The sequence below is a fragment of the Canis lupus genome, chromosome 13 (genome assembly GCF_003254725.2).
Source record: "Canis lupus dingo isolate Sandy chromosome 13, ASM325472v2, whole genome shotgun sequence".
Classification (NCBI taxonomy): domain Eukaryota; kingdom Metazoa; phylum Chordata; class Mammalia; order Carnivora; family Canidae; genus Canis; species Canis lupus.
The window spans coordinates 34229378-34248944 of NC_064255.1; the positions used below are offsets into that span (position 1 = coordinate 34229378).

General features: G+C 52.8%; 1 protein-coding gene across 5 annotated transcripts in view; it reads right to left on the reverse strand.

Moving 5' to 3' along the window:
- COL22A1 (collagen type XXII alpha 1 chain) overlaps positions 1–19567 on the reverse strand; it is a 260912-nt gene that overhangs the window by 217168 nt on the left and 24177 nt on the right. For all 5 annotated transcript variants that reach the window (XM_035702839.2, XM_035702792.2, XM_035702817.2 and 2 more), the window contains one exon: positions 16465–17031. In XM_035702839.2, the coding sequence (XP_035558732.2) occupies positions 16465–17031 (567 nt within the window). The remainder of the gene's footprint in view (positions 1–16464; positions 17032–19567) is intronic.

Here is a 19567-nt window from a genome sequence, read left to right on the forward strand (position 1 = left end):
GTTCGGCCCCATGGAGAGGAGGTAAGGGGAGGAGGTAAGAGGGCGTGAACGAGGCCTGGGGTCTGGGCGATGCTGACCCGAAGTCAACCCGTGGCCGGGACACGCCACTTCCCCGTGCAGTCCCAGGAAAACAGAACGAGCCCAAAACGCCTCCCCGCGGGGACATTCTGTGGTTCTCAGCAGAGACGGGCAAACAAGATAAGGTGCGATTTACTTTTCTCTAGTTACGGCCACATTCCCTCCGTGAGCCTGTGGTCTGACATCAGACCTGTCTGTGTCCAGACGCAGGGTCACGGCCCCAGACTCGGAGCACCGGTGACCACGACCGTCCTCAGGGACGAGCGGGGTGCCCTGGCTCAGCCCTCCCCTTACCAGGCCCCGAATGCCTGTGGGAGCAGGCCAGGGACCATGCACTGCATCCCAGGTCTCGGGGCAGAAGTGGACCTGGCCAGCCTGGCTCCTCATCTGCTCCCACCCCTCTCCCCAGAGGCTGGTGGACAGGGGGTTCCCGGAATGGCCACTGGCTGCATTCCTGCGGGGGGAGCTTTGGTGAGGCTGGTGGGAAATCACAGCCAGATGTCACGGAGGAACAGCTGGGCACCCTGTCCACTCCCCCTGGACCAATCCAGCTGGTGAAGGCACAGCCGTAACCGGAGATGAGCTGAGGCCCGGGGGCTGGGTGGGGACTCTGCTCGCATGGCCTCCTTCCACCCACGGCACCCACTGGGGCTGCGCCTCCCATCAGAGACTGCACCCACCTCTGCGCGTCTGCAGCGGGAGGCGCCAGCCTGGCGTGGGGCACAGAGGGGCCACCTGGCTCTGCGCTCTTCTGAAGCTATGGCTCCCCGCTGCCTGCAGCCCCAGGCCCTGCTGCACCTGCCATCCCTGTACCTGGAGAATGAAGGTGTGGAGGAGGAGGGGCTTGGGCCGGGGCCTTTCCTCCTTCTCCTAGCTGACCGAGCACCGGCTGCCCAGTACTTCCAGCCTCCAGTTTCTCATAAGAACATTACTATGTGCTGGAGTCACTGTTGAACCTTTTCCCCTACATTTCCTACTTTCCACCCAACCCTTCCACCCCCTGCCTCTGCCCCTAAGCCCTCTGTTTGGGAAATGCCAGTCCACCTGCCCGTCTCTGCCTATTTCCCTCCACATGATGCCTTCGAGGTCCATCCATGCCATTTCAGCAGATAGGCCCTCCTCGTCTTTTATGGCTGAATAATATTCCCATGTAGTGTACAGCACAGCCTCTTTTACCCATTCATCGTAGGTGGACATTTATGTTGTCTCTATACCCTGGCTTTTGTAAATAATGCTGCAACGAATGAGGCAGGTACGTTTTCAGGTTAGTAATTTCATTTCCTTTGGAGAGATTTCCAGAGGTAGGACTGCTAGATCATATGGTGGTCCTAATCTCAATGTTTTGAAGAACCCACATCCTCTATCCCTAATGTCTGGGCCAACTCACATTCCCACTGACGGGCTCCCAGAGGTTCCCTTTCTCCACATCCTCACCAACACTTGCTATTTCTAGGCTCTTCCAGAACCATTCTGACAGATACAAGGTGGGATCTCGTTGTGGTTTTCACGCATCATTCTTACATACTCATGTTTTAATGGGGTTTTCTTCTAAGATAGAGGCTCCATGTGAGCAGGGCTGTGTGTAGGTCACATTAAGGTCCACACTCCCATATCCTGCAGCAACAGTTTCCAGCTCCTGAGAAGCATTTAATCAAGATTTCCTGAACTGATAAGGAAAACACTGTATCAAAGCTATCAGATGGGTTTCCCATCCCCCCGTATTTCAGATGAGAGCTCCCGTGACCTCCCCAACGACACATGGGCAGCAGAGAGGAGCGACAGTGGACACGTATCGGACATCTGCTCTGGGCCAGGTGGCACCTGCTGTGTGCCAGGTGCTGCCCTGAGCACTTTCTATGCTTCAGTGTATTTAATTTCTCACACGGAAGGAGGGATTGGTGTAGCCATTGCACGGACGGAGAAACCAAGCACAGAGGTTACGTTATCAGCAAGGAGGTGACAAATGGCAAACACAGGACTTCAACTCTGGGCTTCCAGGAGGGCGGCAGGGAGGGAAGTGGGGGAGACAAAGAGAGAAACTCCTCGATAGCCCAGAATTTTATCAGGTCCTTACTGCAGGTTTACTGGCTCCCTCTTTCTTTTCTTTTCTGTTTTTTTCCCCCAATGTTTAACAATTGAAGCATAGTCGACATACAGTATAATACTAGTTTCAGGTGCACAGCAGAGTGATCTGACATTTTCATACATTACGAAATGATCCCCATGATAAGCGTCGCCACCATCCGTCACCACACACGGTTATTACAATAATATTGACCATATTCCCTGCACCGGACTTTTCATCCCCATGACTTAATGACTTTATAACTGGAACTTGGTACCACTTAATCCCCTCCACTTATTTCACCCATCCTCCCACCCCCTCTTGCGACCGCCTGTGTGTCCCCCCACCCATATCACCTGTTCAGGTTCCTAGACCAGGAGGCCAAAGCAACCCATGGAGGCTTCACTCACTCGCGCCCTCCCATTCACCTATTTCCCTGCTGTATATAACACGTCTGATGACCATGAATTATTTTTTTATTTAAAAAGTCTTTTCTTAGGGATGCCCAGGTGGCTCAGTGGTTGAGCGCCTGCCTTCAGCCCAGGGTGTGATCCCAGAGTCCCAGGATCAAGTCCTGCACCTTTACTTTTTTTAAGATTTTATTTGTTTATTCATGGGAGACAGAGAGAGAGAGAGGGAGAGGGAGAGAGAAGCAGACACAGGCAGAAGGAGAAGCAGGCTCCCTTCAGGAAGCCCGACACGGGACTCGATCCTGGGCCTCCAGGATCATGCCCTGGGCGGAAGGCAGCGCTAAACCACTTAGCCACCCGGGCTGCCCAATAAATAAAATCTTAAAAAAAAAAAAAAAAAGTTTTTTAGATGCATAAGGCCCTTTGTGGCTTCTAATCAACAAACATCTTATGGAGCAGAGTGCCTTAGGCTCCCCATGAGGCTCCCCACCTTGAGACAGTGGAACATGTGGAACAGGCTCATCACCTGTTTGATGGTGAGATGCTCTGCTCTGAGCCAGCTGGTGTTCCCACTCAGACGTTTCTAGTCACCCCTCCCTGAATGTGGACCGTGGGGTCACTCTCACACAAAGCAAGGAGGGGGAGAAGCTGGCCTGCACTGATCCCAAGCCGCACCAGCCAGGACCTTTTCCCTCCAATTCCCACCACCTCTTCTGCATAGACAGGGCCCTGGGTCCCGTGTGATGGGGTGGAGACTTGTGTGGCCCATCAGACCTCTAAGCATGCAGAGAAATAGTGCCAAATGGCTAATTTTCATTTGCGAGGACTAAATTTCTGCATCAAGGATGCCAGGCTCACAGGAACAGCAGCAGGACCTGGCTGGGTGCTCTGTTGGCTACTCTTGTGCCTTCTCAGGCTCTGGCTGAGACCTCTCTGAAGCAGGGATCGTGGGGACAGTGGAGACAGTGGGGACAAGATCTACAATCACTCAGGCCGTACAATCTATGGACGTTCACAGAATCTTAGCAATGTGCCTACATGGGAGAATTTTACATAGTTTGCATGTTTTCCAGATGAGGAAACTGAGGGTAAGTCTTGTGCCCAAATGTGCACACAGCCGGGAAACAGCAGTCGTGTGTGTGCCTGCGCGTGTGTGTGTGTATGCACACCTGTGCATCTGAGTGAGCATGTGTGTCTATGCCTTGTCTTTTAGTGCATGCATTTGTGTGTGTGGAGGCGGGTGGATGAACTCAAAGAAGCCAGAGTCTATAATTAAAAGGACAAAGACAGACATGTCTTATAGCAAAACAGTCACCTAGAACATGGTGCGTTGACAATGGCTTTCCTTCAGTTTTCCAGTAAGTGTGGAGCTGTGTCAGAAGCACTGCAATTCAGGCAGCCCCCGTGGTGCAGCGGTTTGGCACTGCCTGCAGCCTGGGGTGATCCTGGAGATCCAGGATCGAGTCCCACATCGGGCTCCCTGCATGGAGCCTGCGTCTCCCTCTCCCTCTGCCTGTGTCTCTGCCTCTTTCTCTGTGTCTATGAATAAATAAAATCTTAAAAAAAAAGAAACTTAAATAAATAAATAAATAAATAAATAAATAAATAAATAAATAAATAAAAAGAAGCACTGCAATTCATCAGCCACATTTCTTGGAAAGTCCCTAGACATTGTGTAACCCCCATGTCCTGCCTGCCCTCTGACAAGTATGAAATAAGCTCAGCTAGAAGGTCAGCTGCAGGATGTGAGAGTCACTCAGAAATGCAGAATTTCTCCATGGGTTTAATTATATGGATGCATATTTATATATAGACACACGTATATAGAGAGAGTGTGTACGTATATATGCCTTTTTCAAGTAGTACCAATTTAGTTGTGGCCACTGTATTTTATCCCTTTATTAACCCTAAACTAAAACCACTGTGCAAAACACATAGTCCAACCTCCATGAGCTGGAATGCTTGGCATGACATGATTCCAGTAAATGGGATGACCTTGCCGACGTGGATGCTTACGTGGGATGGCACCAGGAAAGGGTGCTGAGGCTGGCACAGGCCCCCCCAGCCAGCCAGGCACTAGCAAGGGGAGGATGCTGATTCATATCTGACCCCAAAGCCATATGACTCATCTAGTCCAGTTGGGACATGAGCCCTTGTCTAAGGCCAGGGAGGACAGGAGGCTTTCTTACAGACCTTGGGTGGCCCCGAAAATTGACGAATATAGGAGTCATCCACAATAGTCGTACAAGGCTGGGGGAGCATGATGGTGACCGAAACACACAGACGGGGGAGGGGACTCTCGCCCACCCCACTCAGCACCCAAGTTGGAAACCGAGGTCCCCATAAAATATCCCACTCAGGGTCACAGGGGAGCTAGTGGCCGTGACCCCAGATTTCCAGCCATCGTATCAGAACACAACAGCCGGGGTTCAGTAAGCATCTTCTGTAAAGAGTCAGAGTCCAAATATCCTTTGTGAGCCACGCAGTCTCTGTCACAACTACTGAGCTTGAGCTGTGTGTTCACACCACAGCCACCGACAGTACGCGGACAAGCTGACACGCCATATGCCTACAAAACTCAACTTGAAAAATTGACCCCCAGGCCGACGTGCCTGTGGGCTGTAGTCTGCCAACAACCCCTGCATTTGATCAAGAAAGATCTTGTGTTCCTGAACAGACCAACGTCCTTCTCAGAGCTTATGATCCATGAACTTCTAGACTCTGCTGGATTCCCTCCCTGCGACAGGGAGCTCAGATCCCACCATGTTAGGTTTGGGCACTCTGATTTTTGGCATGTTCTATTTCATATGGACGTGACATAAAAATAGTAAGCAGGACAACACAATAATAAAGCCAACCAGAATCACTTAGCTGCTAGATTGGTGCATATCATCACAGCTTTACCGAGGAGGAAATCAAGTCTCTGGGAGGTGAGGTCCCTGCCAAGGGGCCCCCAGCTGGCAGGTGGTCATGGGATTCCACTCCAGCCCCTTGGCTCAGATCAGGGTCTTTGCCATGTGACTTCCCTATGTGCAAGCTACAGAGGGGGCCTCTTATGTGCACGCTCCCTCTGCTCCAGAGGGCAGAGAGACTATTACTGCTTGCATTTTATAGGAAAAACTAAAGCTTCAGAAACGAGTGGGAAATCTCAGAAAGGGAGACAGAACATGAAAGACTCCTAAATCTGGGAAACAAACTAGGGGTGGTGGAAGGGGAGGTGGGCGGGGGGTGGGGGTGACTGGGTGATGGGATGGGCACTGAGGTGGGCACTTGACGGGATGAGCACTGGGTGTTATGCTATATGTTGGCAAATTGAACACCAATAAAAATAAATTTATATATATATATATATATATAAAGAAGGTAATCTGTCCAAACAGAGAAACCTGGATTTAACTTGGGCTTTTAGATCTAAGTCCATCTGCTAAACACGGAGGCTATAAAGTCTCAGCTCCTGAGGGACAGAAGAAGGCAGGATCTGAACCCAGGCCTTCCCTGAATTCTCATCCTTTACCCCTCCCCTCCACCCCAAATCATGCCTTCTCACAGGGCCAGATGTATCCCCTCCCGGAGAGCAAAAACTGCTTCAAGGGAGAGGGTGAGCAAGTCTGAGAGACCCACTGGCTTGGGCCCTCCGAAGCTCACGCAGCATAAACAGACAGCTCTGAAATTTGTATCCGATTTCAGAGAAGGAGGCAGTTGGGGGGAATGTAATACTTATGTAGGGTCCTTTACAGGGACATAACAAAAGGGTTGAGATGTACTGTCGTAAGTGAAAGGTATTTAACTTAATCATCTTTCTGGAAAATAGTATATGTACCCATGCACATATACACACATAAAGTTTGTATGTATGTAGGGCACCCGGGTGGCTCAGGAGGATGGGCATCTGCCTTCAGCTCAGGTCATGATCTCGGGGTTCTGGGATCGAGCCCTGCATCAGGCTCCCCGCTCAGAGGGGAGTCTGCTTCTCCCTCTTCACCTGCCGCTCCCCCTGCTTGTGCTTTCTTTCTCCATCAAATAAATAAGTAAAATCTTTTAAAAAATTTATATGTATGGGGGCAGCCCAGGTGGCTCAGCGGTTTGGTGCTGCCTTCAGCCCAGGGTGTGGTCCTGGAGACCCAGGATCAAGTCCCACATCGGGTTCCCTGATGGAGCCTGCTTCTCCCTCTTCCTGTGACTCTGCCTCTCTCTTTCTCACTCTCTCTGTCTTTCATGAATAAATAAATTTTTAAAAAATTTATATGTATGGATATTGTGTGTGATGGATATTGTGTGTAATTTACATATATATAAATTATACACATACACACATATACCCATATGTACGTGCATGTAAATGTATGTCTATACGTATGTGAATACATGGGTGTGTGTGTGCCTGTGTGTACATGCCTGTGCATGCACGCCTGGATGCATGGGTGTGTAGTAAAAGCAAACACTGCATAGCACATGCTCAGTGTCACCCCTGCGCCAAATGCTTCCCACACCCCATTACATCCTCACAACACCCTAAAAGGTAGGAATGGTGCCAGTAGCCTCTATTGTACAGCCATACACAAGGTCAGAGGCCAGGAAACTGGCCTAAGATGTCACAGAGGGCAGGGAGACAGAGCTGGGCAGGCCGGGTGCCCGCTCCGATGAGGCGTAAGCACCCCGATGGCACCTCGCTGCCAATACCCAGCTCTTGTAGGAATGGCCTGCAGGAACACACGAGGGGGCACTCGCAGAGTTCAGCACAGGAGGACGGTTTTACACCATCACCAGGACACAGAAGCAATGTGAGTGTGGTCCATTCAGAGAGAGTCGAGGGTATGCGGGCACACGCCCCTGCCAGCACAGCAGGACACTCTCCCCGGCCCCACAGAGGCCACGGGCAAAATGTCTAGTTCTGACACTCGGGTTCCTTGGTTTTAGAGAGAGACCGGAGTCAGGCAGGGACATGCTCTGAACAGCCCCCGGGATCCTCTCCAGGCACCGGCCTGGCTGGGCACAGCTGGGAGACCGTTTGTCTTTCTCTGATGTTTGCCAATTACGTATAACTGGTGGGTGCTTTTCAGCTTTTCATCGTGTTCAGTAACTTTCTAATAAAATTTCCCAGCACATAATCAGAATGAAGCAACCCAGTTACTATTTCTATGGGGTGAGCTCAATCATAACAAGTTTTCCCAGGAAGAACTCCTGGTGACCTCTAGGCAAAGGGCGGGCCCGGCCGGAACTGCTTCTGAGGCTGACGCGGTCCCAAGGGCCAAGCCACAGACATCCACGTGGCAGCTCCAAACCCACAGCGGCTGCTGCTGCTGCAGATCCTCCCGGGCCTTGGGGTCCACCCAGAGGACTAGCTGGGTCTGGTGGCCACACGCACATATGTTCCCAGGTATGTGTGCATGTTTGTGGGTGTGATGTGTGTATATGGTGTTCATGTGCGTGTGTGAGTGTCTCCTCACCTTACCACCAGCATCTGAGCACACAGAGGGACATGGGGATGGAGGCAGGAGTGTGGCCAGAAAGAACTAGTCACTGGGCACAATGCCCCCAGCAGGCTATGCCTTCTTTAATGGCTATACGCCTCAGGATCAGAGGGAGATGGGCCCAGGGAAATTCTCAGGCGGGACATGCCACCCAGGCATGCCAAGAGCCAGCCCCAAAGCCCTTCCCTTCGGCCTGACTGCTGGGTCTTTGAGGAGATAGATTATTCCTGGGGTTTGAGGAGGACTCTGCTTCTGGCCAAGGGAAGATTCCTGGCTGGACTCCTTCTCCTACACACACTTGGGAACATTAAGGCAGGAAGCTAGAGCCTCAATTTCCACCTCCCGAAGCAGGGGTGACAACCCTCCCCTTCCCCTCACACTCCCCTCCAGCACACAGAGTGCACGCCTACCCCAGGCCCTTGGCTTTCACTGCTGCCTCTGCCTGGAACTCGGGGTGTGGACTGTCGCTGGTTGTCATCTCAAGCTCAACTCAATTCCCTTCTCCAGGGCCCCTTCCTCTGGAAATGTCACTCTAAAAGTAGGACCACAGATGCCTTATTCAAAGAGGAACCCTGTGCCTCAGAACAATGTCTGCGAGAGAACAGGGGGTTGATCAAAATAGGTCCAAAAAAGAAAACAACCCAATAACTATAGAGGATCCTTACACATCCACGGTTATGACACAATATCTTTAAAGGTCTCTCCAGGGGCATGTGGGTGGCTCAGCGGTTGAGCATCTTGCCTTTGGCTCAGGGTGTGATCCTGGGGTCCTGGGATCGAATCCCACATCGGGCTCCCTGCAGGGAGCCTCCTTCTCCCTCTGCCTCTCTCTCTCTCTCTCTGTCTCTCATGAATAAATAAATAAAATCTTCAAAAAAGCTAAAAATAATAAATAAGTAAAGGTCTCTCCAGCCCATTCCCAATTACATCAGGAAGCTGGGCTGTTTCCTGACAATGCACTAGAAAAAGAAAAAAAAGAGGACATATTCTCAGGTGGAGTTCACCATTCAGTCATTTAGAAGGTGAAATTTCCTGTTGATAACCACAGCAAAGATCAAGGCACAGACAGGCCATCGAGAGAGGGACACACGGACAGAGGTGCCCACGTGTCATGGGAAAAAGCACCAGAGCAGCATGGGAGAGGCCCCTTTGCCCTAACCCACGCCGACATCGCCGCCCAGCTGCCTGAAAGCCTAAGCGGCAGAACCCAGGACAGTGCCCCCTGCTCGTGGGGAGAGCGGTGAGGGGACCACCACTGAATCTCCCCAAAATAGAAGGAGGCGGAGGTCTCTCAGCTGTGGCCGGCTGGCATTCCACAGGCTCACTCACGGCCACCCGATTAGCTATATAAAGGTTGTTTTGTGGCCACAACACAGCCCCGGGTGGAGAAAGCTCTTAATTACAGCCAATGCCTTGGGGTTGGGCCCCGTCTGCAGCCTCCGCCCCACACACTGCAGGGAGCCGGGCTGAGATTGAATCCCCTGGGGATGCTGTTAGGCCGCAGAGGCAGGAGTTGAGGTCACGACACACAGGCACCACCCTCCACGAGCCCAAGGCCAGCGGGACAGTCAGCATCACTCATGTACTCAGCACACAGCCACTGGTCACCGTGTGAGCCAGGCCGGCGCTAGGCACCAGCTCGCTTCAGTAACAGAAATCCAAAGGATACGGGGCACCCGGGTGGCTCAGCAGTTGAGCGTCTGCCTTTGGCCCAGGGCGTGATCCCGGGGTCCTAGGATCGAGTCCTGCATCAGGCTCCCCACAGGGAGCCTGCTTCTCCTCCCTCTGCCTGTGTCTCTGCCTCTCTCTTTGTGTCTCTTATGAATAAATAAACAAAATATTTTTAAAAAGGAAAAAAGAAATCCAAAGGATTACAGAGGGGGCAGCCTGAGAGCCCCCACTCCCAGGCAGTGGATGCCAAGGGGAATGGACACTAGAGCACCTGGTTCCCTGTGATCCCAGGCAAGCCATGTAGACCCCCGGGGCCCCGGGGCCGTCCACAGAAAAGAAAGGACCAGGAAACCCATGTTGGGAACTTGGGGAGACATCAATGACATGGTGAGTTTAAAGATGCTCCTGAAAGGGCAGCCTGGGTGGCTCAGCGGTTTAGCGCCGCCTTCAGCTCAGGGAGTGATCCTGGGGTCCCTTCATCGAGTCCTGCATCGGGCTCCCTGCATGGAGCCTGCTTCTCCCTCTGCCTGTGTCTCTGCCTCTCTCTCTGTCTCTCATGAATAAATAAATACAATCTTTAAAAAAAAAAAAAAAAGATGCTCCCAAAAAATCCCAACTTCCTGCAAAGAATTCAGGCCCTAGGTCAAGGACAACAGTGCTGAGATCCCAGCACTGCTCCTTGGTCCCTGGACCACACTGGGGAGGGTCTCACCCAGTCACGGCTGACACTCATGATCACAGCGCCAGCCAACACTGGGTGCTGCATACATGAGCTGGGACAGAGCAGGTAAGCACAGGGTAAGTCATAAACGTGCGAGAGCAGATAAATCAGGAGAACTAATGTCCTATTTGCTGCCCTGCCCCACGTGGTAGGATATGCAGCTGGAATTCTATTTTTTTTTACTTCTTTTATTTTTATTTTTTAATTAATTATTATTATTTTTTTATTTTCAGCTGGAATTATAACGGAGCTCTTAGCAGCACCCAGAGATCCTGAGAATCAGGGTCCACGGGTGGCCCCGGGGCATTTAGACAGAGAAGCTTCCCCAATGGCCACCCCAGAGAAGCTCTGTCTGGCCTCAGGCCCATTCCTGTTCTCACACTGCCCCTTCCTCAGCTCACCTGGTCACTCTCAGCTGGGCTTCTAGACCAGACCAGCCTCTGCTTGCAGACCCCAACCTGTGCTGCCTCAGGGCTGGGAGCTGCACCCCACCCCACACATGGGCCCCTGGTTTCCTGTGCACAGACCTGGGGTTCCACTTCCCCTCGGAAGGGCAGCCCCTCCACCATTCTGCAGCCAAGTGCTCAATGGAAAGCACGGGCTCTGGATGCAACTGGACCACAGTTCAGCAGTAGCAGCAACAAAGGAGAGTGATGGGAGGGGGAGGAGGAGGAGGAAGAGGAGAAAGAGGAGGAGGAGGAGCCTTGCATGCAGACTTGATGGGTAATAATAACATTTCTAGTAGCCACATTTGAAGACGTAGAACCAGGTGAGATCAATTTTATGAATTGTATTTGTATTTAAATTGTATTTAAATTTCCAAAATGTTCACATTTAAATATATGATCGACAGAAAAGATATTCATGAAATGCTTTCTTTTTTTAAGATCTTTTTTTAACTTATTTATGAGAGACACAGAGAGAGGCAGAGACACAGGCAGAAAGAGAAGCAGGCTCCCTGTGGGGAGCCCGATGGGGAACTCGATCCCAGGACCCTGGGATCATGACCTGAGCTGAAGGCAGATTCTTAACCGCTGAGCCACCCAGGGGCCCCAAATGCTTTCTTTCTCATTGTGTCTACAAAATCCGGTGTGTACAGTACTAGTGGCACTTCTTGCTTTGGACCACACTAACTGATCGAGGGCCACCCATGCTGGCCATGCAGGTCTGGAGCTGTGGCTCCCTGTGTGCAGAATGTCACAGGGCTGGGTGAGGACGGGGTGCAAGTGACCTGCAAAATGCTGTCAACATTGGGTGACCAGAGAACATCAGACACCTTAGTTCCGTTCGCTCCAGTGGGGTCCGGTCAGGGTCCTGCTCCTTGGCCTCCGTCCCACCCGACGAGGCAGGGGGACGTCTTTAGCATGATCCAGCCCATCGCAGCCAGCCTGCCTTTTCCAGACCCTCATCAACCTTCAAAATCTAACCGTTTGTCTCTGCTCATCGAAACACAGATATGTTCAATATTTCAAGATTTCAGGTTGGCTGAGGATTCTTAATCTTTGCATCTGGACAGGGGGTAGATCATCGCACAAGTACCTCTAATGGGCGCATCAAAACAGCAAGCACAGACCCACCCACAGGTCCCCACCCTGCATTTCCTTTGAACAACATTCCAGCAGCTCCTTTACATCCCAGGCCCTGTTCCAGGCGCTCAGAAACCGCAAGGCACAGACTCTGCCCCCGTGAAGCTCATTCCTGTGTGTGAGGACAGACCCCAGGCAGGTGAACTACCAGCACACGAAATTGCGGGTGGTAACCAGGGTACACATTCCATAGTGTAATTAGCTGCCACGTCCCTGCTGCCCCAAGGAGACAAAAGCTTCTCGAGGACAAAAAAGAATGTCAGAGCCATCGCCGCATCTTGGGAACTCGGCATGGGCTCCGACACAGGAATCACTCGGTGTGCAGTTGCTGAGGGAGGGAATGAATGAATGAATGAATGAATGATTACTACAACGCTCTGCAGGGTTGCTGAAGACTGCGTGAATGAATGATTTGATTGCATCCGATGACTGCTACGCCTGTTGAATGAATGAAGGAGTAGGTCGGATGCCATTGAATGACTGCTACACCAAAAACCGGGCATCGTTCGTCTGTGATTTTCCAGACCACTGATATGAATGAAGCCCCTAATCAGAACAACTGTTTGGGTTCTGAAGTCACCCAAAGGTATCTCCTGGGTGCCCAGGGATTTCTGGTCATTTGGATTTTGCGATGCTCCTTGATTTAATCTTACGGGGTATATTTGAGGATGTTACCGCCAGCTATTTTATTTTGTTTTGCTTTGTTTCTAATTGAAGCCATTGTAATGGGATTTTGTTTCATTTGTCACCAGAATAGAACAGGCCTCCGGTCGGCTTACAGCTGTATTTACAAAAACAGATTCCCTTCAGACAACTGAGTATAACTTACGTCTTACATCTATTTAGGGTTTTGGAGGAGCCTGGCCACTGTGAGTTTTCTCAGTGTCATCACGGGGGACCTGCAGTGGCCCCGGCCGGCTGGCATCGGGTCCCCCTTCTCTTGCTGGCAGCCCTCGTGTCTCTACGTGGGTCAAACGCCTTCCCTGGAGGGTGTGGGGGTGGTCACGTGGCTTAGGCCCCACACAGCCTCTCTCCACTCAGGAACTACAGTGTTGGTCTGGGGAGAGTCGCAGGCCCATGCTCCACCATCAGATTGAATCCAGGCCCGCTGGGGCTATGGTGTCCTCTGTCCTGGGTCTAAGGTCCTACACTCAGGTGGCCCTAAGATTCACCACAGGTGGCCCCACTGTGCCCTCCCACCCTGTTCTTGCCTCCTCTGCTCCCTGGGAGCCCGGGAGGCTGGCCCCTGGGACACCATCACCTGGGCCTCTTGTTGGGCTCAGGCCAGTGGAGGAGAGGAGGGGAGGGGAGAGGAGGGGAGGGGCGGGGAGGGGTGGGGGCTTCCTTCGTGCTCCCTGTAGGCCACCGTGGAGGCAGCAGCTGACCTCCCTGAAGTGACCCCAGCTACTGTCCCACAGCCCCTCCCCATCTCAGGGGGCTTTGGGCACGCTTCCACCCCTGCCATCACCCCTCTTCTCCCACGGCCCTTTCCCGGGGCCTCAGTATCCCTCATTGACCTCACCCTCCTCCCTACAAAGCCTTCATCAACATCTCTGCAGCGAACCGTCCGTGTCAGGCCCCAGACACATGAGCCGGCCAAGAGCAGAGTTACCGCCAACGAAAAACCCAGAAACGGAAGGAGTGGAATGAGCCCTGGCCTCTTCAGTTAAGCCCGCCTGACCGCTGGCCTTTTTGTCATGTGTGATATCAATGTGCTTCATTACCCAAGCCAGTCAGAGTGGGGTCCTCTACTGCCTGTGATGGGGCCGCCTGAGCCCGGCGCACAGCAGGAGGAGGTCACACGCCAAGGCTGAAGGCATGGACTCCGTCCCCAGCTCCGCCCTCTTGTTAACCGGGCAGCATGTCCCAGAGGTGACATCACGGCTCCGAGGCTGTCCCCGCCATTCCCAGAACCATGCCCCGGGCACAGAGGTTCCTCAAAATCTAGATTCTCTCTGGCCATCACCTAGAACCAGCCTGAACCCAGGCTGGCAGGAGGACAAAATGCCAGTGGGAGGGGTCTAGAGGGTGCTTCCCTGCGCCCTGCATCAGGCCGTTCTGGGGTCACAGCAGGTGCATAGCACTCCTGAGCCACCACACTGGACTTCTGCTGTTGGCTGGGCCTGTGGCCCGGTGTCTCAGGGTTGATGACCCTATGTCAGGTTGACCTAGAGGTCAACCCTGAGCTCTGGCCCTAGCCGGCTCTCTCCTGCCTTCCTGCCCTCTCCCGTCTTGGCATCACCCCTCTGGCCTACTGCCGAGAGCCTAGCAGCTGGCCCTCCCGGGAGCTCCGCGTGCTGCACACTCGTATCTGTGACAAGGAGACCACTATAGTCCACGCGGTTGTAATGAGGGTCAAGTGAAAGTTCACGGCTGATGCCTCGATACGGGATAGCTTTCCTTCACTTAGCCCTCAGGGCAGGGACTCCCTCATCTGTGGAACGGGGCCTATGCCCAGCACTGTCTGTTCTCAGAATTTCTCCAGCAGTTCTGTAAAGGGTCTCCTTGTTTCCTGCTGTCCTGCCCCATTCCATCGTCATGGATCTGACGGTGTCTTACCCCTGAGCAAAACCCTTCCACACCTCATCTTAGCACTCAAGGCCCTCCTTTCTTGAGAGCCTGACCATTGTGCAAAGCCACCAACCCCAGTGCCCTCCTTGGCCACAGCTGCACGGCTCCATGACAGTTCCCTGGCAGCGTCATGCCAACCCCTCGATCCCTCACCCTACTGCTCAAGCACATCCTTCTAAATGGTCTAAGCGCCACCTCCCTCCAGGAAGCCCTCTGTCATTCTCAGGGTCATCACCCAACACAACCACAGTGGGACCCCATGAGACCCTGGGGCAGCTTTATTAAGATCACCCCCACAGGATTATATCCTTTTTCTTTTATGTGTCTTTTCTACCATCCAGACCATGAACATTCTAAGAGCAGGAGTTTTGTCTTAATCTCTCTCGACAGGCCCAGAAACCAGAACAAGGCCACACAAAAAGCAGATCCCCAATAAGTATCTGTGAACAAGTCAGTGGGAGTGGGGATGAAGTGAGCCAACAGAGAAGAATCACAGAGCAGTACGGAGCCCGTCGGGTGCCAGACACAGTTCAGCTGCTTTCTCACAGGGCTACGGGCCAGGCCGTCCCTGGGACCAGGCCCATCCCTGGGCTCAGTCTCCTTCCTCTGCCAAGCCACGCCCAGCGGCTCCCACCACCAGCCACAACCCCTGGCGAGCTGTGACCCCCCTGAGCTTCTCCCCCCCCAGGAGGCTCAGTCCCCAGAAGGAGTCAGCAAAGCAGCCCCTGAGACCCTGCTCCCAGCCCCCACCTGCCGGCCCTGGAGAGCGCTGTTACCAAACACCGGTCGTGACCCAGGACGGACAGATGTCACCCCAATGAAGCAAGCAGAACAGAGGTTGGACACAGGCCATGCACAAAAAACCCCATCGCCCTTTCTGTCCCGTGGAGGAGGCTGTCCTGACAATGACCCAACTAGGTAGGGTCTTGGAGGTCAGCCCTCAGGGTCAGAACTGCAGAGGCCATCAGCTCCCTGCCTGCTGCTTCCCAAGCTCCCCCACCACCCATCCCCATCCCCAGTCAACAGATTCCAGACAACCTCGGGTTATCTCAGGGGGCACCAGGTCAACGGCAGTTGGCCTCTGGGATAAGCAGGGCCCGACCATCTCCAAACAGCTCACTGGGGATCACAGCTACAGCCCACAAGCCTGTCTCTGCACCTTTGCTTAGACCACCTCTCCCTGCCGACCCCTGGAAGAGGAAAGAGTCCCCATGGATTCCCCATGGGAGTCCCCACACCTGCCGTGTGCTTCGCTTTGCGAGCTCGGGCTCTGCCCTGAATGGTCCTGCAGGTGCACAGGTGTGTTCCCCCTGCAGAAATGGGGATGGGCCTCCCAGGTGCTTCACCCACCTCCAGGCCTCTCCGGGTAGCTGGGGAGGAGAACTGAGCCCTCTGTAATTTCCTTCTGGCCTGCACAGTGCGCAGCCAAGGGCAGTGGAGCCTGGGAAGGACCCAGGGTGTGTGCCCTGCCCCTGGTGCAGGGGTGCAGGCCGGACTGGTTTGAACCCGGGGCCGGTGCACCCCTGGCACCTGCTGGCTGCACAACATGGGGCTCCCCCCTGCTTGGCCTGTGGGCCCGCGGCACAGACTTTAGCCCCTGGTGCAGGTGTGCAGGTGGGATTGGTTTTCCTCCCTGCTTGAGCCTGGGGTTGGTACACTCAGGTGCACTCGGGTGCACCCCTGGCACCTGCCCGCGGGGCAGCACGGGGCTCCCCACTGCTTGGCCGAGTGCACCACTGCACACACTTGCGCCCCCGGTGCAGGGGTGCAGGCGGGGCTCATTTCCCTCCGGCCCTGAGCCCGGGCCCCGGTGCACTTGGTGTACCCCTGCCACTTGCCACCTGCGGGGCTCCCCCTGCTCCAGCCCGTGCGCCCCACAGCGCACACTCACTTTCACACAGGCGGCGCCTCAGCTTGCCACGGATCTTGTCGATGGCGTCGAAGTCGGACACGTGGAAGACGTGGGCAGACTTGGGCTCCGAGGCGATCTCCTCCAGCTCCTCCCTGAGCGCCGCCCCGACGCCCACGGCGAAGATGCGGATGCCCGCGCGGTGCGCGGTGGCCGCGGCGTCCAGCACCAGGTCCTGGCTGCGGCCGTCGGTCAGGAGGATGGCCACCTGCTTGAAGGCGCGGTCCCCGGGGCGGCCACCGGCCTGCCGGGAGAAGCTGTGGCGCGTGATGAAGCGCAGGGCGTCGCCCGTGTTGGTGTTGCCGCCGTGGTAGGCCAGGTGCCGCGCCGCCGCCTTGACAGCCTCCCGGGAGCCGAACAGGCCCAGTTCGAAGGCCGTGGTGGGCCGGTCGCTGTAGCGCACGACCCCCACGCGGGTGCGGTCGGGGCCCACCTCAAAGGTGTCCACCAGGTTGGCCACCCACTGCCGGACCTTCTCGAAGTCCTCCTTGCCCACGCTGGAGGAGGTGTCCAAGAGGAAGACCAGGTCATAGTGGACCGTCTTGCAACCTGCAGCGGAGGGTGGGGTGGGGAGCAAATAGATTGGGAAAGGTCGCCGCCCTTGTGCCTAGAGGCACTGGTGGCCTCACACACGCCTGGCTGGGGACCCTGTCTGGCTGCCTTCAAGCTCTGAACTTCGCCTCCTTAACTGGCTAAGGATGATGAGTGTCCTCAAGGTTGCTGGGGAGTCTGCTGCCAACACAGATTCTTGCATAAAAGTGGTTCCCGCTGGTGGGCCACCACTCTATCAATTTCTTAAATAGTTTTTGTTTTGGTTACCAAGTGACTTCATTTTTTTTTTAAACCTGCTGCAGCTTGGGGATCCCTGGATAGCTCAGTGGTTTAGCACCCGCCTTCGGCCCAGGGTGTGATCCTGAAGTCCCAGATCAAGTCCCGCATTGGGCTCCCTGCATGGAGCCTGCTTCTCCCTCTGCCTGTGTCTCTGCCTCTCTCTCTTTCTCTGTGTGTCTCTCATGAATAAATGAATAAAATATTTAAAAAAAAAAAACCCTACTGCCCGTAATGCGTGCTCATTTTAAAAAGGCCATCGAAAAATGTTTTAAATGCCTGTGTTTCCATAGACAGAGAGGTATACGCTGTGAACTCACAGCGTATACACCTAATTATTTTCTTATTTCCGTATGGTTACTGATGCACATAGGACTGTACCAGACACACTAATACACAGAAGTTTTCCCCACATCCGGCAATATGCCGGAAACCAGTGTGATGATCCTGGTTTCCACGGCTGGGCAGAGACGCCACTGCACGGTGCACATAATTTATTGAGCCAGTGCTCTCTTGTTAGATGGTTAAATAGCGCACAGTATTCCAGTATTATAAGCCACGTAAAATATATCGCACTCATATATTTTAAATATAAATTTGTAGAGATTCTATAATGCTGTATAAAAATAGAAGCAAATAGAAGCAAAAAAGTATAAGCAAATGGTGTGTACCATGCTTATATTTTTATAAGTTTTGTAACTTTTATATAAACTATGCAATGCTCTTGATTAAACACTATATAATCTATTTCTGATCCTCAGGGCAACGCTGTGCTGACAGCTTGCTCATCCCCATTTCACAATAGGTAATGAGGAGAAGGGTTGCTAAACCCCAAAGAGCCACTCAGACATATGAGGGAACTGTCGAGAAGCCCTGGTTGACTCTTCCAGAATCCGAGGCTTGTTCGTACCACCAGCAGCAGCTGACCAGGCCTCTGGAGCGCCCGCCAAAAACATTTGTCCAGTAAGAACAAAATAACAACAACAACAACAACAAAAACCCAGTTTGTTAAACTAGCGTGTTGACAAAAGTAAAAAAAACAAAAAAACAAAAAAAATCCGAGGATAGCCAGTGTGCAAGAGAATGCTCTGCTGCTGGCCGTGGGATCTGTCAAACAGACCCATTTTCAGGGTTTTAGAAGCCTCATCAAGGAGACTATTTTCAACCCACCATTTGCTTCAACGTGGATGGAATTGGAGGGTATTATGCTGAGTGAAATGAGTCAACCGGAGAAGGACAAACATTATATGGTCTCATTCATTTGGGGAATATAAAAAATAGTGAAAGGGAATACAGGGGAAAGGAGAAAAAATGAGTGGGAAATATCAGAAAGGGAGACAGAACATGAGAGACTCCTAACTCTGGGAAACGAACTAGGGGTGGTGGAAGGGGAGGTGGGCGGGGGGGTGGGGATGACTGGGTGACAGACACCGAGGGGGGCACTTGACGGGATGAGCACTGGGTGTTATTCTATATGTTGGCGAATTGAACTCCAATAAAAAATAAATTTATTTTTTTAAAAAATGAGAGTATTTCAAATACTTTCAAATTTCGGGATTGACCCCAATAAAACAATCAGACAAAGGGCGAGAAAAAAAATTTAAAAGATATATAAGAAGTTCATGGAGCCCTGACAAGCAAAATCCTGGAGGCCAGCTACGTGATCACAATACCGAGCTGCTCACAGGATCATCACCGTGGGCTCACATGGCGCAGCGACAGGCAGCCGTGGACTGTTGGCTTGAAGGAATCCTTAGTCACCAACACAGGCATTTTTCCAGTGTACGGTTGGGTCTGGAAAGCTATGTGTCGATGTGACGGGCCGTATGTGTGCGTGATCGTGTCTGTGCGCATAACAGACCCACAGAGAGAAACGCTGCTTACCTCTGGCAAGCACAACTGCGAGTGACAGTTCTTATCCTGTATTTCTGATTTTATGTTTATATGTATAAGCCGTGAATTAATTCAAAACCCAGAAAAGCAATAACCCTGTATTTACACACAGATACCTCCCGAGCCCACCCTCCGGCAGCGCCACTCACAAATTTTCCACGTCTACCTTTACCCCGAATTTCCAAACCCCGAGCTGCAATCTGCTGTCAGGAGCGGAGGCAAATCCCTGCCTTCACAGGATTGCTCCCTAACAGGATTAGAGCTTTCGGAGCGTGTTTGCCCAGATGTGTGGACTCAAGAGATAATTCCTGGGCAGTTTTTCTCCTTGACACAAAAGGTCATCCTTTTGTGTGGGGACAATAGC